Source organism: Lithobates pipiens, unplaced genomic scaffold (assembly GCF_037356315.1).
Source record: "Lithobates pipiens isolate NorthernLeopardFrog02 unplaced genomic scaffold, aLitPip1_a1.2 Scaffold_22, whole genome shotgun sequence".
NCBI lineage: Eukaryota > Metazoa > Chordata > Amphibia > Anura > Ranidae > Lithobates > Lithobates pipiens.
In genome coordinates this window covers 316,459,085-316,485,058 of record NW_027507784.1, presented here as the reverse complement: position 1 = coordinate 316,485,058, position 25,974 = coordinate 316,459,085, and the positions used below count along the sequence as shown (strand labels likewise).

Sequence of the window (25,974 nt, the reverse complement as noted above, 5' to 3'; positions counted from 1 at the left end):
TAAATGAGGTAAAGCTTCACTTTGCAAAGAATACCCAATCCCATGTAAGGAAAAGAAAAAAAAACAGCATTTTTACTTGCACGTGATTGGATGATGGAAGTCAGCAGAGCTTTTGCTCATTTACTAAGCTCTGGAGCAACTGCATTTGCAGAGAGAAATTGCACTTTGCAAGGTGCACAGCCTTTTTTTTCCTTTAGTAAATCAGCCCCTTACATTAATTTCTTGTCCCATAGCCAAAACAGGAAGTGAGAGGAAATCCCTTCAAAATGAGGGAATCAGTGATCATTACCGATCACTGACTCTTTCCATTCATAACCGAGGCATAGTAAACTGTGTTTACTATGCTTCAGTTTGTGAATGAACGGGAAGCTCTGTACATACCTATTCTTGTTCATTTATTCTGTACAGCTGAGGCTGTAGAGATGGAGATTGAGATCTTTGTCCTCAATCTCCTTTCTCTGTCTCAAAAATGGAACATCAGAGGTCTGTTTAGACCCCTGTTACCTCAACAAAGCCTCCAAATGGGCTCCTAAAGAAAATTGTAAAACAATTTAAAAAAATAAAATTGTAAAAAAATAATAAAAAAACTAAACAAAAATAACAAAACTACTAACACCAGTGGTGAAACTACCAGGGTCGAAAAGGTGGCACTTGCAACCGGCCCTGGCATTCTGGTACCGAGGAGCCCCAAGACAGAAGGAAGGGGGCCTCCTGCAAAACATGTGAAAGGGTCCCGCTGCAGGACCATAATAATGGGTTCCACAATAGGAGTAAAGGGCCCCAGGATCAATAGGAAGGACCCCAGCCAGGGGTCAGGGTGGCCCTTTATGGTTTCTTGCACTGAAAGTTCTACTACTCTATTACAATAAATCAGTGAGTAGAGTATAGTCATACAACCCAAGAATCCCACTGGTTACCCTATCTGAGCTAGACCACAAACACATAATTTCACAAATACATTATTTCTATTTTATTTATACCGCTGATATACAGATATTGTACAAGTCTTCATATGTCAGCACTTCTGCATACTGTGTCTCTGCACAATAAAAAAGTGCCAATTCAAAAATAGAAAATCAAACAAACGAAAAAAAAAAAAACATTAAAATAAAAACTCGAATCAATGTGATTGAGGCTATATGGGAATTTGTTTCCGTATTTCGTTTATAAAATCAAACAAATCAATTTTTTTTACGTAAACCCTCCACACTTCTCTATAATCCACATGAAACCCCGCTGATTATTGAAAATACCAACACCCAACGAGGCTTTTCAGACCCGTCTATCCAGTGGTTTCGTCAACGTCACAAGCCCTTTATCATTAAAAGCTATAGTGGTTTGTCTGTTACTTCCTCTGTTGTGTTAGAAGCATTAATTAGTGCAGGATTTTTAAAAGAACTCTTAATTTCAGTGAAATCTCTGGTCTTTTCAGAGCTGTTGCTATTTTGATGGTCTAGCGGTAAAATTTCTAAAGCCACGTTGTCAGGCCTAGAGTCCACTGTGATTGCAGTTGGAGATGCAGGATGCCCACCCTCCGATAAATGTTCTTTGAAATTGTTGGTCTCCAGCTGGTCGAAAGTGTATCCAGGGATGACCAAATGTTCATTGCGACAAGTCGCTTGGGTTCTTCTCTCACTTTTGGACGGCTGTTCTCCAGACTGGTTGTCACCAAGGTCTAAAGAGTCCCTGTAGGCCGTGGATTCACACGATGGTGTCCTCCTTCGTAACATCATGCTGTTTTCAGATACTTTGGTACGCGAAGCTGTGCCACTCTCGTCCTCCATGGGAGGATCTATAGAAATACAAGGTGGGCTCATCTTCTTCTTCCTTCGGACCCCATTGATGTACTCTGGGTCAGACTGAAAGAGGATGGAGGAATCATGCTTATCATCAATGGACAGATCAAAGCAGGAATCTCCATCATCATCAATGGAGGGGCAGATCTGGATCGAGTGCCTCCTTTGGTCTTCTGCCCACATGGGCTTAGCTAAAAATCCTTGAGTATCAACACTGTGAAACTTTTTCAAGTCTTTACTGCTGGTACCTGCCAGGCTGGCTGTGCTATTGCAATTCTTTAGTAGAGGTGGAGGAGATGACGCTTGGGAGATGAACGGAGAGACAGAGAGGCTCCTGTGGTTGGATTGTACTTGCCAGCCCTTTGCTGAACTGTTGATGTGGCTGACTTCTTCATCAGCCGGGTCTGATGACTCTATTGTAGACTCTTCCGGATTGGTGTTCTCGCTGCTGCAACTTGAGGGACGGCTGGGAATACTGTGTTGGCTGTAGACATGCTTGCGTGTGCGGACACTGGAATGTCTGTGGTGCGAAGGTGGCTTGGGAGAAGACTGGGGGGTTCCCTGCAGAGATAGAGGGGTGGGGCAGAGAAGAGGTGGAGCAAGTGTATTTGATGGTGTCCTCAGTTTTCCATTCTCCAATGTTTCGACCTGAAGACCGTCCTTAGAGTCACCATTCTGATCATCCATGTGGATGGCCTCCTAGGAAGCAAGCACAAGTTGCTAATGTGAAATACCATTCTATAACAAAAAGGGTAACAAGCATATCTGCAAGGCAACTGCTGAGATTAAAGGATGAGCTACAAAGATATTATTGTTGAGTTACTCTGAGCAGGTTGTTATACTTGCTTTGAGACAGAGAGAAGTAAGAAGGCACACCTAATGTGTGGTACTGCTAACCATAATTCAGTGCCTTTTTATATCATGTATAATGAGCATGTTTAGCTGCCCCAGATACACTTATAAATTATATATTGATTGAGGAAAGTGAAAAGAGAGCTTGGGATCCATAGGTTTATTTTACTGGTATTGTTATCTTAAGGTATTGGTATAAATGATCTGGTTCCTGTGCCTTCTACACACCAGAGGATCTCCACAGTAGTGTGATGTGAAAAGAGTTGAAATTGAAGTGCCACACCACTGCTAAGAGGTCCAGATACAACTTTATTCCATTAAATGCCAAGGGTACAATTTTAAAAGTAGCCAACATGTTTTGGGGGTCTAATTGCCCCCTTCATCAGGGTTTTTCCAGTGTAAATTCAAAGCATAGGTCTAGTCAGCAGCTTATTTGGCATCCAGTTTTAAATGCTTTGCATTCACACTGGAAAAACCCTGATGTACTCTTAATGGAATAAAGTTGCATCTGGACCTCTTAGCTGTGGTATTGCGCTTCAATTTAAGCTCTTTTTACTAATTATAAAATGCATCAGGGATTTTTAGAACATTTAAGAGGCCCAATCACCTTGACCATTCTGAGAACAAACAACAGCTAACACCATGTATTTTGGTGGTGGCAACGAGAGAAGAAGGGACGACAGGGAAGAGGTGAGCATTAAGTGTTTAGGCATTGGGGAACTTTATTCAAGTTTTGCCTTGAATGGACAGTATGACAGAGTCTCTTTAACACACATTAGATTACTGGACTTCCTACCTGCCTGTGTAGCAGTCTATTTAGACTGGGTGACCTTGAGGCTGAGAGTGGAGGTGGGATTTTAGGCATTTCATCTGGTTCAGCGTGGTCACTGGCAGAAGATAATATCTGACATTCCACGGGTAACTTTGAAGAATTACTGGACTCCACTGGTTGGGAATGGACCGATAAAACAGATCCTATAAAAAGAAAAAGAAAATCTGTCATATGTGTGAACTGTATTTTGCATGATACAGATGTTAGGCTAAAAAAACTCAATGACAACAAACACAGAAAGACTAGGATATCCTAGCACTGCATTTTTCCACTTGTCCAATAGATGCTTATCAGGTAGACCAACAGCTTGTACCTAAGGCCGCGTACACACGGGCGGATTGTCTGCCCAACTAAGTTCGTCAGACAATCCGACAGACAGTCCGTCCAAATTTTGAATGAACGGACTTGACCACACACGATGAACAGACAGTCCGCTGAAAGCTTGCGCGATGACTGTACAGCACGTACGACGGGACTAGAAAAACGACGTCCAATACACTGCAATGCAACCTTCGGACGTGTAAATCCTTTCTGAGCATGCGCCATACTTAGTCCGTCCAACTTGCCTACACACGAGCGGACTGTCCGCTGAAACCAAGTTTGGACGGACAAAAACAAGTTTGGACGGACAAAAACAAGTTTGGACGGACAAAATTACGGAAATTCCGAAAGACTAAGTCCGTCAGATTGTCCGCTGAAAAAGTCCGCTGAAGCCCACACACGAGCGGATTGTCCGCTGAAACACGGTTCAGCGGACTAAGTTGGGCAGACAATCCGCCCGTGTGTACGCGGCCTGAGAAGCAGACTGATCTTTGACTAGTAATGTGGGCTATCTATAGAACCCCAAGTCAGAGTTCAGGACAGATGCCTTGTTAAGAAAATGGGTATGATCCTTTATAAAGGTCCCGTGTGACACAGGGATCTACTATACTTCTTACTACTAATTTATTTGATCAAATAAATCACAGGCATTGGGGTATCATGGCCTATAAGACCCATCAGCCTTAAAGGGATTGTAAAGGCAGAAGGTTTTTTTATCCTAATGCATTCTATGTATTAGGCTGGGTTCACACTGCTGCGGCTGGGAGACCCGGATGTGATTCGCACCGCACTGCAGTGCAAATCACATCCGATCTCTGTGCGATGCGAGTTCAGCCATACAGATAGTATGGCTGAATTCGCATCGCACCCGCTCCAAACTCGCACAGGACCCTTTTTTTGGTCCGCAGCAGAATCGGATCGCATGGGTATTCACACCAATGCGATCCGATTCCTGTCCGAGTTTGCAGATCGCACTGCGATATGCGAACTGATCTGGGGGTGTCATTAAGGTTTCACTGACACTCCCAGCAGTCCGCATAGGGCAGTGTGAACTGCCGGTGGGAGGCATGCGATGCAGGAACCCGCCACGGGTTCGCGGCGTTCCCGCATCGCTTCAGTGTGAACCCAGCCTTAAGATAAAAAGCCTTCTGTGTGCAGCAGCCCCCTCAGCCTCCCTAATACTTACCTGGGGTCCCTCTAGTTCCAGCGATGTCTATGAATGTTTCAGCCATCCGAGATTCTCCTTCCTGATTAGTTGAGACACAGCAGTGGCACCATTGGCTCCCATCAAGGCTTGATAACGCCCTGTGGGATGGGTGAAACATGCTGACGTATTTCCGGTTCCAAGACCTTTTGACGTCACTTCTGTCCTCCGTGGAACACACGCCGAGCCACGGCGAACCCAGAAGAGCCTTCTTTTATTATATGCCCATTTTTACTGCAATTCTGCAAGTGGATTCTTTTATTGCGCCAATTAAAAAATGTTTACATTAGGCCGCGTACACACGGGCGGATTGTCTGCCCAACTAAGTTCGTCAGACAATCCGACAGACAGTCCGTTCAAAATTTGAATGAACGGACTTGACCACACACGATGAGCAGACAGTCCGCTGAAAGCGTGCGCGATGACGTGTACAGCACGTACGACGGGACTAGAAAAACGACGTCCTATACACTGCAATGCAACCTTCGGCCGTGTAAATCCTTTCTGAGCATGCGCCATACTTAGTCCGTCCAACTTGCCTACACACGAGCGGACTGTCCGCTGAAACCAAGTTTGGACGGACAAAACCAAGTTTGAACGGACAAAATTACGGAAATTCCGTAAGACTTTGTTCGTCAGACAGTCCGCTGAAAAAGTCCGCTGAAGCCCACACACGAGCGGATTGTCCGCTGAAACACGGTTCAGCGGACTAAGTTGGACAGACAATCCGCCCGTGTGTACGCGGCCTTACTTCACTACTGGTGCCCTTTCTTTCCATTTGAGCATGGTGGTGGATACTACATTTGTGTAAGAGCAATTGTGGAAATTTGAACATGAAGCCTGTGAGACCTGGTATACCCCACACCAGATTTATGGCTATCTGACCCCCAAACTGAAAAGCTGTAGGTCCATTCCCTCTGGTGAGTGGGGATACAAGAGGGGAGCGTGGCACTCGGCACAGCATGTTTCCAGAAGCACTTCAGCACTTTTTTTTTGGACAGTTTGCAGTATTTTTAAGATTTTTATATATAGAAACTTTGGTCTGTTTTTATTGTGCTTTCACTGATAATAACGATTTACAACTGCAACATGGGATATCTCTATGGAGCCGCACTATGTAGTTAATTTACTAGATGCCATCCAGTGATCTTTAATTGACCGATCTACATAACTATTACACCAGTTAATCTTTCTCCTTTTTGGTGAGTTATTTCAATCTAAATTTCTATAAAATAAAGGAATATATATATACATACTAAAAATAAACCTAAAAGTACAAAAATATATATAAATATAATATAATATAATATATAAAAAATTTTTTTTTCTTTTTTAGGAGTTTTTTCTCCTTCCCTTTTCTAGGGCTGTTTGGCCAATCCCCCATGTCCGCCGTGGGGGGAATACATATGGGAATCCTGTTGTTTGTAACCCATCCTTCTGAATTCGGGGTGAGCTGACCCTTTCCCTTCCCCTTTCCTTCCAATTTTATGATTTATTATTAATTATAATATTTCATGATTAATTCCTTTGATATTTTTCTGTTGTTCATTAATTGTTCTGTATTAATTATTATGTTTTGTATAGATATCCTCCTGAGGAAGTGGTCTTTATACCGCGAAACTAGTAGAGGAGAACCCCACACGCTCTTGATTTGAACTCCCCATTTTGTGGAGAAATTGTCAAAGACGCTTGTATTGCGATATGTATTTCTTTGTATTTTAAAAAAGGTGATGTTTGTCCTTTTTGTTTTTTATATATGTTTAGTAACCCTCCTGGCGGTATTCCCGAGTCTGGCTCGGGGTGGAATTTTCATACCAAAAGCGGTATCCCCGAGCCAGACTCGGGATTGCATCGCTGGATCCAGGAGGAGGTTTACTTACTTGCGTTGTCTCCCCGCTGTACGAGCGAGCCGTGTCTCGCTCGATCTATCACATCGCCGATCTCCGTGCCCTGCGAGCGTTGCGACGCACGGGGACGGAGATCGGCGCCGAATTCAAAAAGTGAAACAAACAGTAAACATACAGTATAATGTAATCTTACAGATTACATTGCTGTATGTAAATATTTCACATCCCCGTTGTCCCTAGTGGTCTGCCCAGTGTCCTGCATGCAGTTTTATGTAATAAAAACTGTTCTTTATGCCTGGAAACTGGAGATTGTCCATAGCAACCAAACTGTCATTTTACATCAAAAATGGTTTTAGACCAGCTAGAAAACAGCGATAATAAATTGGAATCACTTGCAGAATTGAGTGATAGCGATTTGTGGGGAGATCCGTCATCAAATACTGAAAAGTAATGACAGCGACAATTCTGCAACTGAGCAAATTTCAGTGTTTTTGATTTGATTACATTATTGAATAATTTTTATTATTGTTATATTATTATTTGGTATAATTATTTATAGTTATTTATTATATTATAATTTATGATTTCATTTTTCAAACTTTATCATACCCGGGATGTCTGCTAGACTCTGGTTTGGACAGATTTAAGTGAGTTATTCCTAAGAATTGCAGGACTACAATATAAAACGCCAAATTTTCATGCAAAATAATTGTACCGCTTTTAGCACCTAAAATCCAAAATAATCGTACCGCCAGGGAGGTTAAATAAGATAATATTCTAAATGTTATTTGTTTTTCTTTCGGAAGTACCGATATAGTCCAATGTTCACTTATTTTGGGTGGGAATTACCTAGAGGATTAGCATGAGCAACTATCCCTAGTACTCCCATACCAAAATCCTTTTTTTGATATTACAACTGCAAGAACAGAGCTCTGCCTATGTAAACAAAGCAGAGCTATTTTCTGTCAGCAGGGAGGTGATAGAATCCATCAAATCCCTTAGTAAAAACACCACACATAGTACGAAAAAAACACTGGTTAGGTATAGATGTTTAACCCGTTCCCAGCCAGTGTCATCCGTACAGTGACAGTGCATATTTTTTGCACTGTATTAGTGTCACTGGTTCCCACAAAGTGTCAGTTAGTGTCAGACTTTCGGCCACTATATCGCAGTCCCGCTATAAATTGCTGATCGCTGCCATTGCTAGTATAAAAAAAAAATTCCAGTATATTCCAAACCAATCAATATACACTGATCGAGATTTTTCTACCAAATATATGTAGCAGAATACATATTGGCCTAAATTTATGAAGAAATTTGATTTTTTTTATTAGATATGTTTTATAGAAGAAAGTAAAAAAAAAATTTTTATTTATTTTTTTCAAAATTGTGAGTCTTTTTTTGTTTATAACACAAAAAAATTAAAAACCCAGTAGTCGTAATCACCATTTGTGAGAAAAAATAAAATTTTCATTAAGGTACAGCATTGCATGACTGCACAATTTTTAGTTAAAGTAAAGCAGTGCCGTATCGCAAAAATGACCTGGTCATGAAGAGGGGTAAATCTTCCGGAGGTCAAGTGGTTACGTTGGGTGAAACAAACATTTAGATAATGAGGATTTTTTTTTTATCCACTCATTTCCAGCACTCTACCGTCTGAAGAGCCAAGATTCTGATGGCTTCTGTTTGCACTAGAGCCCCCCTGTAGTTTGCTGGAAGGACATTCAGGCCACTGGTGGTGCTCAGTATCACCTTGTGACATTTGCTTTTGGGTAGGAACATTCATGCAGCAGGATGCATTGAGTAATAACAGTCACAAATACCTTTCGCACAGCTGTCCTCGTAGGCCTCCATCTCCCGCAACGGGTATGATGATTTTGCTGGTAGAACAGGGCGGAACATGTAGCTGTCATTGGGTAACGAAAGCATTCTGGACACCGAAACCTTCCTGACAGTCAGCAGGTTCTGGGATCCCATCCCATCCCTCAAGTAGATGTCCGCATCCTGTAGAGAGAATGTAGAACATGCTGTCAGCTGGAGTACAAAGATGGAGGACTTTGACGACGGCTCCAGGGCTGCACAAAGTGAAGCTGTTCCTTTCAAAGTATCAGAAAGCTACAGTAAATTTTTGTCCAATCTAAAGTCTGATTTCAGGCGATGCAAATAGCATTGCTGCTGAATGACTGGGTACAGGCTAAGCCACCTAGGCAGTGCTTTGTTTTTATTGAAGTCTGAGTTGACCCACCAGATAAGTGGAGCAGCACACCAGGTTGCTCATAATAAAAGCAGTTTACCCAGTTCTACTTGGTATACATCATCTGTTATCTCACGGTCTTTAGTTTGTGGAAGCAATTAGTATAATATGGTCCAACCACAACTGATATTTAAGTGATTGGTGGAGGCTGGTGGGTTTAATTAGCCTCTGGTTTCTTATATCACTTGAGGGCAACAGGGTTGAGCTCTAACTCATTTGCAAGTTTGACGCATGTCTCCATATTGCAGTAAAACCCCTCACATTGGGTGCAGTGGTGGGGAGAACCTGGTCAACTCATATGTACAGATCTCTCCAGCAGAGTCTCCAGTTAATAAAAATGAAAAAAAAAATACCTGTTGATCCTGCCGGAAAGCCAGCGTGCTCCTACCTTTCTGTAGTGAAACAATATCACATAACACATTGCCTCTATTGCACTACAATTCCAAGCAGGGCTTATCAGGGCAGAATTCCAAGCAGTCTTATCAGCCCTGCCAGCTTCATCTGATAACTACAGAACACCCTCCTCTTATGTTGTGGAGATGAGAAAAGGGGGAGGTATTCTGTATTCCTGTCTTGGTTGACAATGCTCTTCCTTAATGCCACGTACACACGATCGGAATTCCGGACAGAAAAAGACCGGTGAGAACTTTTCATCGGAAAATGCGACCGTGTGTATGTTCCATCTGAATTTAGCTGTCCGAATTTCCACCAGGCAAAAATTGATAGCATGTTCTCAATTTTCCAGACGGAAAAACTTTCTATCGGTAATTCTGATCGTGTGTATGCAATTCCGACACGCTAAAAATCACTCATGCTCAAATTCAACTACGAGATGGAAGCTATTGGCTACTGGCTGTTGAACTTCCTTTTTCTAGTCCCGTCGTACGTGTTGTACGTCACCGCGTTATAAACAATTGGAATTTGAGGTGACCGTGTGTAGGCAAGACAGCTTGAGCCAAATTCCGTCGGAATTCCATCGGGAAAACCATCAGAGCTTTTTCCGACGAGAATTCCGATCGTGTGTACGCATAATAAATACATTACAGTGTTTTCACCCTAGGACAGGAAGTGGTAGGATCACCAGGTGAAGATAAAGAAAAAAGAAACCTTAACGAATAAAACTAAAGCAGCCACCACATCTAAGGACTGCTAAGCTGCAATAGTATACAATTTTGTTTTTGGGTTTAGATGCACTTTAAGATACAATATGGGACTACACTTTGTGCACTCATGGTGGAGGAAAAGGCAAAATCTGGCATCTTTAGGTACCAAAACCTCTTCTCCTTTCTTTGGAAAAGAGAGAAACCCTTTAGAAAGAATAGCGCTACAGCAAAGCCCACAAGCAAAGGCCAGGAAGCCACAAAAAGCATAGCGGAAGATGATACAAAATACACAAAAAGGGAGCAAAGGGATTCACCTCGGGGCTGTAGGTTCGGGGCAGCAGGGAGAAAGGCAGGGCCTGCGGATGGGAAACGGGAGAGACGGGCCTTATGTCCTTCATCAGAACTGAGCCCTCCATTGACTCTGGGATCAATATTGTCACATTCTCCCGGCTCAGAGCCCCCTTTGGTTCCACCGTAAAGAAACAAAGCAAACAATTAACCACAAGTGCTATTGGATTAACATTTTAAAGCCTAACCCTTGGGCTAAACAAATATTGTCTATGGGTTTTTTTTTTTTTGCTGCTTGTGAGCATGCTGGGAAAACTTCCACTCCTACTCACTTCCTGTCCTGACAGGAAGTGATGAGAAATCTCTGCAGTGAAAAACTGCTCCCTCCATTTCTTGTCCTGGTGTCACAGGGATAGGAAGTGAGGGAACATCTCCCGAAAGGGATCACAAACAGAAATACAAAACCTGCCAGGAATTTTACCTGTTTCTGGCTCTGTCTTATAAGTTTACTCATTGTCTTCACAAACCAAACAAGATCCATCTAACCTCTTCTAGGCAAAACCACAACTGTTTTTCTTATAATCCCCTCCCCATCGGGGCTAAAGAAACTGTGACTACCCTAAGCCCTTATCAATTCTAATTCAGTTGTGTGGTGTGGTACACTCTTTTAGTAAGGCTTCTATGTGGGTTCCCATTGGTTGCATGCATGCTTCCTGAGCTAAAGGGAAATTTCATATTTTAGTGGGAGTGGAAAGCCCCTTTAAGCCCTTTAACCATTTTTCTTACGCCCAACCCAATTTTATGGAAGGGTAGGATGTAAGCAATTTACCCTGGCTTGTTTCAGCAGCACTGGCAGCTCCTTTTTGACTGGATTCTGCCCCCCGCCGATCACCCTGCCATCTGGTGTAGGGGGGCCGGCTCCACCGATTGGTGTGAGTGCCCTGGACATCTCCATCTCGATCTCAGCGTCCATCTCTGCGTCTTCCTTGGCCTCCTTATTGCTCTCCTCCAGGTGTTTCATCAGCACAGCCACCACGACATTCACCAGGACAAACTGGGCGATGAGGACAAAGGTGACGAAATAGACGGGGGAGATGATGGGCAGGTAGCTTAGGCAGTTCCTGTCGTCACTGCTGCACTCGCGGAGTGTATCCTAGACAGAGAACAATTCACATTATTATCATACTGAGGAAGTGTCAGGATGAGATCAGAGACACATTGTTATGTATATGAAAGGGTTTACACACCCCAGATTTTAGGGTTAATTGCAGTGAACCTATTCACTCCTCAGGCATTGAAATGGGATACAATCAAAAAAATCACCCCCTAAGCAGTCTAATCAATGTGGTTATGGATATGCAAATTTTGACTTTTTTTGTTAAAAGTCACCAGCTAAGGCTTTATTTCCATCTTTACCCACCCCTTGGCCATTGGTGTGACTGTCACAGGAAGAACTCCGTGGATGTCTCTCTCTGCAGCTGCTCTGCTAAAATAGACCTAGTAAACTGTAATTAGTAAAACCAGTCACCCTGTACAAGGAGAGAGAGCAACAGTAAGTGGTCTTTATAAGCCCTTGTACACGCGGTCGGACATTCCGACGGAAAATGTCTGATCGGACTGTGTTGTCCGACCAACAAAGTTTGAGAGCTGGATATAAAATTTTCTGACAACATGTTCCGATCGTTTGTAGAGAATTCTGATCGGACAAAGTGCCACGCATGCTCAGATCAAATTACGAGACCAAAGCTATTGGCTACTAGCCGCAACGTAGTCCCGCCACAACGAACAAACGTCATCACGTTATGAACGATCAGATTTTCCAACAACTTTGTCCGACCGTGTGTATGCAACACCAGTTTCGGACAAAATCCGTCGGAAAAAATCAGACAGATTTTGTTGTCGGAATGTTCGACTGTGTGTACAAGGGCTTATAGATAGCTCCTGCACAGAGGCAACGTTTCACACTGGATTACTGCACAGATCTGAAAGATTTTTTTTTTTTTTTTTTTACAGAAAATTCACCTATTCTGGAGTTCAGCTTTAACAATTTTGTCTGAGAATAGACCTATGCAAATATCAAACAAGTTTAAGGGCTTGTTCACATGGGGAGTATCAAAGTGTATGTAAGGTTAGGGTGGTGGTTATTTGTCACGTTCTCCATGTTTTCCTCCTCGTTGGGTGCCAAGCAAGGGTCACGTGAGAGGCCTACCCCAGAGTGGGTGCTTCTGGGCTTTGTTAGGCATTTTGTTACAGGACCACCTTACACACACATATGGGGTACCTCTACATTTAGAAATGAATGTGCACACTGCACTGAAACTGTTCTCCCGTTAATTCAAATGCACTCTCTCTCCATAACTGAGTCAATGTCCACAACCACCTGTCCAGCATTTTACACTATAATCCCCAGTAGCAGAGTGGGCCCCACAGTGCACTCTCTGTGGCTCCACACGTTTACTCAACTTAACTCTTGAACCGTCTGTGCAGAACAGGAACCTCTGCGGTGCCCACAATCCATTTTTTTTGCCATCTGTATCCCTCTGGGGAGACTTCCCTTCACTCCCTGTCCCATAGCCCCAGTAGGAGGTTAGAGAAAATCCCTCAAAAGTGAGGGAATCCCGGGTTTTTACCAGAACTAGTATCCCAGTTTGAAGATTTCCCTTTCACAAGGCTAATTCATTGGAATGTCTGAAGGTAGATCTGTTCCTGTTGGCCACACCAACCAGTCACACACTTCCCTATTGTCATAGAAGAATGAAAGGGAAATCATATTGGTTTGCCATGGGCAACAAGGACAGTCCTTCTGCACTGTTCTATGATACATACAGCCTTAGGTCACTTCAATGATTACCCGTGTCCGCTTGTTTCTCACCTTCATAATGCCATTCCAGTTATCACCCGTCGAGACACGGAACAGAGTCAGGAAAGCCATGCCAAAATTCTCAAAAGTGGCGTGTCTGCTGAGGCCCTCACAGGGGTTATCTTCATTACACACTGCAGACAAAGAAAGGTGTTAAGGCATCTGCAGAGATGGCACTGTTAGAAAGAATTCATAAGAGAAAAACTGTGTTGCCCCCTTTCAGTCAAGGCTGCACTGGTGACTTGCACTGTGATCACGGACTGTGGAAATAGTTCACATAAACCATCTCCCTATAGCTTTTGTTGACCGATTTTGACTACGTACCTGCAATTACTCATGAATGATTCGAAGACAATTGCTACATGTGAAGGAGGATTGTGTGAGCACATAAGTGTATAGAATAAATCTGTCTCCAGGGTTCATATATAGATGTGAGAGACAGAAAATAGGACATTTCAGTGGATCCCCCAAGAGAAACCAGCTGCTGATGAGTTCTGTCCTTAATACTGGCAAAAAATACTGTTAACATGGTATCCTCACATCAGTCCTTACACATTGTTTCCTATCTTTAAGCCCTTATAAAGAGGGCAAGTTTGGGTCCCTGAAATGTTTTAACTTCCTTATTTGGTGATCTACCCGATCTTTCATTGGGATAAATTTGTATCTGGACTACTAATTAGTGCTGTAGAACTTCAAACCTAGGTCCATTAATCTGCCCAAGATTAATAAAAACCAGTTTTGTGTGGACTGACCTATTAAAGGGAAGCTTGTGAATCAATTACCGGGAAACAAGCATGCGGTCACTGGAAGACTAGGACACAAAACTATAAAAATACGGCTGCAGATTTAGAGACCTGTACAGCGGGAGTATGAGCATTGCCATTGCTGACTTATCTACATCTGAAAATGCTAGCATCCTGAATATCATGCTGATCCAAGGGGAGAGGGACAAGTCACGTGTGACTATGGGGAATCTTGCCTCTGAGATACACTGTGGATAGTCTGGTTATTCAACTTATCCAACTCTACTTGAAATAAAAACATCAACTTCAGTGCATTACCTTTAATGCCCTGAATTTGTAATAAGAGAAATATGAGGGCTTCCTTTGATGACTTGATTCTTAAAATGCTAGCTGTCTGGCTGTCTCTGGTTTCTGTACCTTCTGAGTTGTAGCCAGAACAATTAGGTGGCCGGAGGAGACAAAGTGTAGTTCATAACTTCTCATAAACATGCTTTTTTCAAAGTATTGATGCCATTGGATCAGCATGACAGTCAGGCAACTATTATTTTCAAGAGGAGGGGTGTGCAATGGCAGTCTATGTATTGGTTTAATTAAAATTTTCCTTCAAGTCACAGAGGACCAGCACATGGTGCTCTACAGTGCCAGGAGAACTTTAAAACTTGTTAACAGTGACTACATCTTGTGAAGTTAGCAGGAACAGCTGCGAGTGGTATGGTGTGTTAGAAGTGGGAAGAATTCCACTGATAATGAGCAGATGTGCCGTCTAATGTTTTCAGGAAAATGCTTCCTGATAGGCCGGAAGCCTGGCTAGGCCGAAAGATTTTATATAAACCTCCTTTAGTGTTGCCAAAACAAGAGGGATCGTTACTCACCCAATTTCCCAAATAACTCGACTCCGAGGGCAGCATAGATGAAGAAAAGGAGCATGAAGAGAAGGCCTAAGTTACCGACCTGCCAAAAGACACACAAAGGATCAAGTGAGATATAATACATAATAAAACCAAAATCAAAAACTGACAATACATAGATGCAAGAAATAAATAGACAAGGATAACAGAAAACACGTTAGTCCAACTCTGACCAAAACTTTTTTTATTCGTTTTGAATAAATTGGGGATAAATGAGAAGCTCTCTGTTAGGGATGGACAACATTTAGAGCTTCATTTCCCTAAAATTTTGGAGGAAATCATGTAATTGTATTGATAGTGGTTTTTGGTGGTTTTGGTTACATGAAAGCATTGTTCAACTACTCGGGACCTGTTCTTGTGTCAAGATAGGGAGCTATTTACTAAAAACTAGAATTCTACTTTAAAGTTATCTTAAAGCTCCTTGTTAAGTCTTTATCTTAAGTTGCTGACCCCAAATAAATATATAGATAAGGAATTTTGATTCACGCTGACTTTTCTGAACATAGAAGGTCAGCATTGGCAGACTACCACCATAACGGGATTACTTTAATAGCAGCATAGCTTTCAAATACAGACTTAGTTGAATGGGGCAGGGTAAAGAAAATGAACAGCGAGTAAGAAGCAAATGCAACAGTCAACCTTTTTTTTTTTTTTATTGAAGGGATAAAGAGCTCAGTTATGCCCTAGAGAGTGAAGGACAGCTGTCAAAGGAGCCACCACTACCGCAGTTAATAAGATGAATGTTGAGGGACGTGGACGGCTGTGAGTTTCAAGTTACTTGATATGCATTGAGAGAGGCCACCAAACGATGTCCTATTACTACAGCTAATTCAGTTGTACGGTACAAACTAGAAAGACGCCTGAAGGACGCTCACCGGAGATGACAGCGCAGCCACAAACCTCACTGTTGCATGTAAAGCAGTAAATGATGAAGCTGAATTTAAGAATTGGGCAAGGCGCTTTGGTTTGAGTTAAAGGAAGGTGAACACGGGTCCAGAACGCACATAAGCTCCAGTGTCCTTTCCAGTTCTGCTTGTGCTGGAGATGGCACAACCGTAATTAATACGTTTAATAATTGGGCACAAGGATTCGGCAAACTTCCAGCTAAACATATTTCAAGTTCAAAATCCTGCCTGGGAAAAACATTGTCAGCCCAATGTACATAAATAAAACCCATCAATTGCTACTTCATCCCTGAGACTGAAAAATAAAACAGACAGTGCATAGTTTTATGATCTTATTTTCTACCCATTTTTTTCTAAACAGGCAAGTGTGTGTGTAAAGTAAAACTGTAATGGCTTTGTACATACTTATTAGGCACGGGAGAATAAATATATATATTTCTTTTAAATATTAAAATATTGACTTTATATTTTCTGTTCTACTGACCAATGAGTTCTTGACTCATTTTCATATGTATGACAGTTCATTCTTAATTTTTTTTGTTAACAGAGTTTAATAGCTCAAACTGAAAGTTAAGGTGTTGTCAAACACTGCTTTCTTTATTCAAATGCTGGGTTGCTGAAATGCATATGCCCAACCCCAAAAATACTGCAAAGGGTCATGTTTTCCCATCTTTGCCTGCAGTGCCAGTACATCTCAATAGGATCTGCTGCATCCAAAGATGCAAAAGTAAAGCAAGTCAAACACAGCCTTAGATCTACACTGCACTACTGAAGCACATGAGTATCCGCTGACATGCTTTTGACATGCGTTTCAAATGCAGGTTAAAAGTTTGAAATCAATGCCCAGCCACACAGGCCTTTACAGACAAGATATAACATTGTGTGGGTGAAATCTTAGAGAGGGCCATATTGAGGGAGAGAAAACAGTGACTCAAAACAGTGACTTTCTCTCTCTCCCTCGATACGGCCCTCTCCAAGATTTCCCCCAGACAATGTCGGCCTAAAAGGAAATGTACTATATGGCTGATAGTTTATGGACACCTTACCATCACACCCTTATCAGCTAGTTTGGCATCCCATCCTTATAGTGTCTCCAATCTGCACAAGATCCTGGCGTGTGCCTGTAGTACATTGTGCCAATTCAGCCAAAACAGCATTTGTGAGGTTGAATACATATGTTGAACTAGAAGACCTGGCTTGAAATTCACTCCAGATGTTTAGTAGGGTTGAGGTCAGAGGTTTGTGAGGGCCACTCAAGTTCCTCCACACAAAACTCATCAAACAATTTTTTATGGAGCTGGATTTGGACACAAGTCATCCTAGGACAGAAAAGGGCCATCACCAAACTGTTGCCACAGAGTTGGAAGCACACAATTGTCTAAAGCAGTGATTCTCAACCAGGTTTCCGTGGAACCCTAGGGGTTCCTCCAGAGGTTTCTAGGGGTTCCTTCAGCATTGGCAATTTCTGCCTCTCAGATAAGTTCCCAGTGACACCATTGATCTTTTTAGCTATCTGTAAGGAGGTAATTCTCCCCAATGACCACAAGTGTAAGGACCATTCTTCCCAATGACCATCACACTAATGTATCATGAGTTGTAGATTTCATTACATTTTTAGCAGGGGTTCCCTGAGACCGGAGAACTATTTCAAGGGTTCCTCCATGTTGAAAAGGTTGAGAAAGGCTGGTCTAAAGCGTCTTTGTATGCTGCAGCATTAACAGTACCCTTCACTGAAAACACCTGATCCCAATAGATTGGCCATATGGTGTAGGTGTGAAAAGTGTTCACAAATCTGTGGCCATATAGTGTATAAACCTAAAATGAAAATAAAGGAAGTAAAGCAAAACCGAACAAAAACCATTGCTGTTTCACGTTAAGTGAATGGAGTGGGGAGAAGGGGAGAACATAGACAGATGAAGTTGTCTGCCCATGTTCCATCTTTCCAGACCTGTCCAAGCACTTTCCCCCACAAGATGCAAGTCAGGGGTGTCTTTGACTGTCTACGGACAAAAGATTATCGCCTGCCCTGTCCAAATAGGGTAACTGTTGTCCAATGTTCATGACCTGCTTTATCTGTAAGTAATTACGAAAATTGAATGTGTTTATGCAGAGGAGGTCCACGCTACGGTTGGCTGCTGAATGACATGCTGAGCACTGCAGACATAATATTTCTCTCCGGGAGCGTTGGAGAGAAGCACCACATCCTGCTTTAACACATCTCTCTTCTCATTTTCCCCAGCTCCATTATTTCTGCGCCATCAGCCCACACCATGGCATTTCAGTCATTGTAGCGCACGGTACCCAGGGAGGCCTGTCAGGATGCATTTTTCCCATTTTTCAGCAAGCTGTATAAGTGCCAAGCTGCTGCAGGGGTAGAGATGCCAGCCTGCCGCTCTGGCTTCTTGCTACTTAGAAATAAGACAGGAGATGATCCAAAGGTGCACAGGGGACATGAGGCATGATCTGCTTCTGCAGAGTCCCGTATGTCCATCTTCAACTGGATCTTTAATTTTGGAGCATGGGTCATGCAATTAGAAATTCAGGAATGTAGGGCTCGTACTTGTTTTTTTTTTTAGTTACGTTCTGAAGCCTAACAATAAAGTAGAACTCCAGCTGAAACTTTTACTATAGTTTTGGATACAGTAGGGATGGGTTAGAACCTTTGTCGTTTTTTTGTTGATAGTTGTGTCCCAATTGAGGAGGTTCCCCAATATACCAGTTGCATCACCCAGCAGAGGTCTTGCTGGAAACTTTAAGGTGGCTTAAAGTAATATTGAACACACACTGTTTAATTGACATTGTCCCTTCTATTTCTGTATGTGGATGATGGCACTGTAATTATTTTTAATAGAAATCTAAGTACCTTTTTTCTAATTGCTATACAGCTTTCACATGACCCAGCTCTTTCCCAGCCTTTCTGCAGGGAAACATAAGCAGAAGGATCTTTTAGTCCTCTGCTGCTGGTCACATGTTAAAAAAAAAATAGCTTTTAGAATACAGAGTAAAAATAAATAAATAATATCAATAAACAGTTTTAATTGATATGTAAATATATTTTTGAAATTCTTTATTATTTTTTGGCAATAACACTGTGTGGCCAGATTTCTGCCAGTCACAGGCTTTGTCATGTCCCTCCAGCCTGCATCTTAGAATAAGAGGGAGGAGAAGCTTCCATTAATCTACATGTGATATCCTGCCCCCATTGTGTTTAGCTGGTTAGTGGGCATAGAGGAGGAGGCAGGGAGTGGGCTGTCATTTATCACTGTGTATACGCCCACATGTGTGACTCTATAGTCACATGGGCTACTCAGATGTGATATGGAGGAAATGCTCAGCATAGAAACTGAGCATGTGCTTTGCCACCACGGCTGCAAAATCCCTAGCCGAATTGGGTACATGGACAGAAGGGGGAGATAGAGAGCAGCAAGACCTACCAGTTTTTTTGCAGAATACAGAAAATAAATTTCATGGTGACTGAGTGAGTATGAACAGCATGTAATACAACATTTAGTGATAGTTTTTTGGGACGTTTGTTTAGTGACACTTTAAAGCCCAACTCCAGGAAAAAAATAAATCCACCTGTGAAATAGGGCCCTCTCCACACTGCAAGGGTTAATTATGTCTCATTATGTCTGGGAGAGAGATGAAGAGAATGTTTCCTACCTCATTATTTGCTCCAACGGGCTTGGACCTTCTCCTCCTCTGCCCATATCTACAGTCTGTGGGTGGAGCGTCAGCATCATTTGTTACCATACAAGGACCTTAACCCTGTATTGTACGCTGAGGAGGCTGGTGTGCGACCGGATCAGGCCGCAACTTAAAGATCAGCTGTGAGTGACCAGTCCTAGCACTGGAGAGAGAGCCTGCTGGAGCAAGCAGTAAGGTGAGCATTTTTCTCTGCCCCTAAAAAATGAACCCATGCTGTGCAGGGGGTTTTAATACTAGGATGGATTTTTTCATTTTCCTGGTGTTGGGCTTTAACACTGAACTCCAGGCAGATATAAAAATACAAATTATAAAGTATAAAAATATAAAAATAAATATATATATATATATATATACACATACACTATATTACCAAACGTGTGTTGATGCACATCAACTTTAATGGCATCCCAGTCTTAGTCTGTAGGGTTCAATATTGAGTTGGCCCACCCTTTACAGCTATAACAGCTTCAACTCTTCTGAGAAGGCTGTCCACAAGGTTTAGGAGTGTGTCTATGGGAATGTTTGATCATTCTTCCAGAAGCACATTAGTGAGGTCAGGCACTAATGTTGGACGAGAAGGCCTGGCTCGCAGTGTCCGCTCTAATTCATCCCAAAGGTGTTCTACCAGGTTGAGGTCAGGACTCTGTGCAGGCCAATAAAGTTCCTCCACTCCCAACTCGCTCATCCATGTCTTTATGGACCTTACTTTGTACACTGGTGCGCAGTCATGTTGGAACAGGAAGGAGCCATCCCGAAACTGTTCCCACAAAGTTTGGAGCATGAAATTGCCTAATATGTCTTGGTATGCTGATACCTTCAGCGTGCCCTTCACTAGAACTAAGGGGCCAAGCTCAAAACCTGAAAATCAACCCCACACCATAATCACCCCTCCACCAAATGGTTTGGACCAGTGCACAAAGTTGTTGGAAAAACAACAGCAAAGTTGCTTATATAAACTGAACTATATATATATATGCATTGTACTTTTCTATCCAGCAGGTGGCACTGCAGTGTTATGTGTATTCTATGGTAATGTAAAGAAAGGAAGTGTACATTCTATCTATGCTCAGTGTACTGGTATCCTTCTGCTTCCTGTGTTCCTGTTTCATGATGATAAAGACATGTTCTGATATTTCTCCAAGACAGTAAAATATTCTCTGCGTCCAAGAAGCTTCAAGCGCATGATTTCAATACTCAGCTAACAAAAGCATAGTCCATAAAGACATGAATGAGTGCATTTGGGATGAATTTGAGTGCAGACTGTGAGCCAGGCCTTCTCGTCCAACATGAGTGCCTGACCTCACAGAAGCACTTCTGGAAGAATGATCACATTCCCATAGACACACTCCTAAACCTTGTGGATGGCCTTCCCAGTAGAGTTGAAGCTGTTATAGCTGCAAAGGGTGGACCAACTCAATATTGAACCCCACAGACTAAGACTGGAATGCCATTAAAATTCATGTGTGTAAAGGCAGGTGTCCCAATACTTTTGGTAATATAGTGTATATATATATATATATATATATATATATATAAAAAAAAATACAGATAATGTAAGTGCCTAAATCTGACTTGGAATCAGGGGAATCTCTGGAGTGCAGCACTTTGATTGAGAAAGGTAAAGGTTGCATCCACTAGGGTCCAATCACAAGTGCTATAGTGCTCATGTGTTGACAGGAGAAGAGAGCAGAGTAACAGAGAGATGAGTTAACCAGTCTGATGCTACTCCTTCACTGTCCAATCACTGGCTGGGGATAGGGAAGTGACCAAGATGCATTGCATATTTGCAATAAAAAAAGAGAGGTCACTAACTGTGCGGTGTAAGACTGAAGGGATAGAAAGGCAAATCCTTAGGTAAAACAGCTCCCAAATATGTATTTCATATCTCTTTATCTGTTTGCTCAGAGTTCAGCTTTAGCACTCTTTAGCAACTATCAAAAACCTGGATTTTAGGTGGACTGACCCACTATGCTGGTGCTCCCACACTCTCAGTGATGGCAATATATCGCAGACTCTCATACAACCCAACGGCGTAGAGGTTGTAGCACCCCCTACACTCACAAAATAACACAAATCACAGGCCGGAGCCAGCCTTTGAGACCAAGGGAGCCTCAGGACCAGAGCCATCCCTCAATCTAAGAGGAAGAATGAACACACAGATATATACAGGATTATTTGCTGTTGACTTGACAGTCTTTTGTCAGTAAGTGATGATGACATGCATCTCAACGGCACTTAGACAGTTAATGTCTCCAAGCGTTGTTTCCCAAGCAGCACATGGCTTCCGGCCAAACTTGCTCCATGTATATGTAATGTGAAAAATGTCGTTCCTGGGATAATCCTGTCTATCAGAGCTAAAAGAAGCGGACGCTGCAGAGGACAACTGTCTCAGGAAGAGGGAGTTCCAAATGTGTGTTTGCAAAGAGACAGCCAGAACTGTTTTGCTTCCCTAAATACAGAGGAGGCAGCCATTCTATTGGTTAAAGTGGATGTTTTTTTATGTCATAATGTAGAGTATAAGATTTCCATTCATTTGAGCCCAGTCTTGCCACAAAGAGTTAATCCAGCTCTGAGCAATCCTCTTTTATTGTTCAATGAGATAAATCTTGACAAACAGAGAAAAAATTTGTGAAATCCTCCCCCTTGCTGTGAGTGATCGGTGACTTACATATCTCGTGCACTAGCCTAAGAGACATGCTGTATTTTTTAATTCCCTCCCACTCCTTTCTTCTGCTGCTCTGCCAGGATTGGATGTTCCCCACCTCAGCATAATTTGGCATGCTGAAGTCATGTGGTTAATTTCCTATCTTTTCACTGGATGTTAGAGATTATAGCAGAAGTTCAGTGTAAGAAATACACAGGAGAAAATGCATATTGACAAGGGGAGTGTAGAGGTGGGCGGGAGTCTACTGACATCACGACTCCACCCACCGAGCTCCAGAAAACAGACCCACCCACAAAATCTGCAGTTTTTCGGTTCTGATAACAGACAGGAGGCATGTATATCCTTATAGATAACCCCTATGGCAGTAGTTTAGAAAGGATGACATTGGGTTTACATTCACTTTAAGGTAGTCTTTTTATGGCCTTTAAATTCAAAAACGTAATATATGGCAGCTTACCACTCCTTAAATGTGGTGGAACATTTTTAGCAAGTATAGAAAATACCTATTGACTCTGCCATAAATGGCATGTCCTTGTCACTTCCTATGATCTCAAAAAAGCATAAAGAATCTTTACTATGTAAAATACTAACCTTGCTAATCCACCATGTAATGGACAAACAAAGATTTTTTTTAAGTCCGGCGTGTATGACAACGACAGTGCCTTGAAAAAGTATTCATACCCCTTGACATTTTCCACATTTTGTCATGTTACAACCAAAAACATAAATGTATTTTATTGGGATTTTATGTGATAGACCAACACAAAGTGGCACATAATTGTGAAGTGGACGGAAAATGATAAATGGTTTTCCAAATTTTTTACAAATAAACATGAGAAAAGTGTGGCGTGCATTTGTATTCAGCCCTCATTACTCTGATACTTCTAACTAAGATCTAGTGGAACCAATTGCCTTCAGAAGTCACCTAATTAGTAAATAGTGTTCACCTGTGTGTAATTTAATATCAATATAAATACAGCAAGGAGAGCATTAATCAGAGAAGCAGCCAAGAGGCCCATGGTAAATAGGAAAAATATCCCAAGCTTTGAACATCTCACGCACTGTTAAATCCAACATTCGAAAATGGAAAGAGTATGGCACAACTGCAAACCTACCAAAACATGGCCGTCCATCTACACTGACAGGCCGGGTAAGAAGAGGATTAATCAGAGAAGCAGCCAAGAGGTCCATGGTAACTCTGGAGGAGCTGCAGAGATCCACAGCTCAGGTGGGAGAATCTGTCCACAGGACAACTATAACGGCGCGTACACACGGAGGGCTTTCACACTGGAGCGGTGCGCTAGCAGGACGGTGAAAAAAGTCCTGTTAGCCGCATCTTTGGAGCGGTGAAAAGAGAGGTGTATTCACCGCCCCTAAACCGTTCCTACCCATTGAAATCAATAGGACAGCGCGGCTATACCGCCGGCAAAGCGCTGCTGCAGCGGCGCTTTGCAGGCAGTATTAACCCATTTTCGGGCCACTAGCAGGGGTCAAAACCACCCCGCTAGCGGCTGCAGACCGCCGCTAAAACGATGGTAAAGAGCTGCTAAAAATAGCGGCGCTTTACCGCCGACGCCCGCACTGCCCCAGTGTGCAAAGGGCCTTATGCTTTTTTTTTTTTTTTTGGGCAAGTTACCACAACACCATTATCCTGTAGTTTTTAAGATCAAAGATACAACTAGTTGGTGTCCCTTGTTAATTTTACATTGTATTTTTTTAAATGTAACTACCTACTCCCAAACTGCCATTTGAAGTAAAACACATAGGGGGGCTATTTACGAAAAGGCAAATCCACTTTGAACTACAAGTGCAAACTACTAGTGCAAAGTGCTTGGACAAAATTCCACGATTTTGTTGGCGAACAATCCGATTGCGTGTACGAGGTTTTAGCCCTTGTACACACGGTCGGACATTCCGACAACAAAATCCGTCGGATTTTTTCTGACGTATTTTCACCGAAAATGGTGTTGCATACACAGAGCCGGACGAAAATCCGATCGTTCGGAACGTGATGACATTATTTAGTTACGACGGGACTATGTGTAGGGTAGTAGCCAATATCTTTGGTCTAGGAATTTGATCTGAGCATGCGGGGCACTTTGTCCGATCGGAATTCTCTACAAACGATCGGACAAAGTCCGATCGGATCATGTTGTCGGAAATTTTTTATATCCAGCTCTCAAACTTTGTTGGTCGGACATTCCGACGGAAAAAGTCAGATGAAGCCCACACACGGTCGGATTATCCGACAACACGGTCCGATCGGACATTTTCTGTCGGAATGTCCGACCGTGTGTACAAGGTCTTAGACTTGGATACCATTAAAGTTCATGTGTGTGTGAGAAGGGAGGTGTCCCAATACTTTTGGTAATTTAGTGTATATGCATGTAGGGGAGTTGCCTTTTATTGCGAGGGTTGCAATACTAAATATGGCCTGCTGAATTTCTTAATTCTTTTAGGGGATTAATACTCCATAAACCGTTTAATGAATTTGTAATTAAGATTACTTTTTAAGAATGTGAGTCTACTGGTGAATCACTCTGATAGAAGGACTCAACAGTTTTAAAATCCTCTTTTCCCAAGTATATGCACTTTATTGATTTGTATCTTATCATGATGGGAATAGCCTCTGATTAGCGCAGCACTTATTTGTAGCTTGTATAGAGAGGTGCAATCTCAGTTTAAGCGTCTCTCTTGTTGCTTTTAAAGTGTATGTAAAGTTGTTTTGGATAGAAAGGGAAGGGGTAGACCCTCTGCCAAGTTTTTATTGCTGTGTAAAAAGTCTAATGAGAGCACCAGACCAAAGATAAAAGAGTCCACAATCTTTTAAAATTGTTGTTAATTCATAACAAGAAAACATAAAACATTCACTGTGTTTCATGTTTTAAAGTTATGAAATAACAATAATATTAAAAGATTTTGGGCTCTTTGATCTTTGTCTGGCGCTCTCATTAGACTTTTTACGTGTGAATCCTAAACGCTGGGTTCCTTAGTTAAGCGGTACCCGGGTTTTGTTGAGAGTGGCCTCACTGGAGCCACTGCGCCCCGTATGAATCAGATTGACTTTCTACAAGCTCGATCTACTGATAAATCAAATCCAGCACCTCATTTAAATGTATTTAAAGTTTTTATTACTGTCTGTGTCTCCACTGAGCAGATTCAACCGCACTTTGTACTGGTGAGCATTGCAATCAGGACTTACTGTAGTGATGGAATATTCAACAGTTAGATATTGTTACCAGATTTTATCTTTAGCCTCGTACACATGATCAGATTGTTCTTCAACAAAACCGTGGAATTTTGTCCAAAGGGCGTTGGCCTAAACTTGTCTTGCATACATTCGGCCACAGAAATGTTGACCAACAATTACAAATGTAGTGACATACTACATTATTTTTTCAGCTCTTTAGCGCCACCCTTTAGGCTCCTTCTGCTAATTTCGTGTTAGTAGAAGTTTGATGAGTATTTATTCGCGCTTTTCATTTCACACTTTTCAGTTTGTTTCTCAATGGCCGTTCATCAACCAGCCATGTTGCGGAATCGGAGGAGATAACGTGTTATTTATTAATGGCCTTGGAGTTATTGCTGTGACATAATTTTTTTGGTTGAATAATAATGATTTGATTTGGTATATTTTCTATATTTTTGGATGCATAGAATGCACTTTTTGGTTAAATTCTATTGGCAG

General features: G+C 42.1%; 1 protein-coding gene across 3 annotated transcripts in view; it reads right to left on the bottom strand.

The window, feature by feature from the left end:
• Nucleotides 1–946: 946 nt before the first annotated feature.
• The window catches only part of CACNA1H (calcium voltage-gated channel subunit alpha1 H), a 364,555-nt gene continuing 339,527 nt past the window's right edge, over nt 947–25,974 (bottom strand). For 2 of the 3 annotated variants that reach the window (XM_077449411.1, XM_077449412.1), the window contains exons 28-34: nt 14,973–15,051; nt 13,370–13,491; nt 11,327–11,650; nt 10,524–10,670; nt 8,676–8,856; nt 3,445–3,623; nt 947–2,495 (exon numbers count right to left, since the gene is read on the bottom strand). In XM_077449411.1, the coding sequence (XP_077305537.1) occupies nt 1,329–2,495; nt 3,445–3,623; nt 8,676–8,856; nt 10,524–10,670; nt 11,327–11,650; nt 13,370–13,491; nt 14,973–15,051 (2,199 nt within the window). In that variant the 3' untranslated portion in view covers nt 947–1,328. The remainder of the gene's footprint in view (nt 2,496–3,444; nt 3,624–8,675; nt 8,857–10,523; nt 10,671–11,326; nt 11,651–13,369; nt 13,492–14,972; nt 15,052–25,974) is intronic. The other variant, XM_077449413.1, reaches the window with a different exon arrangement.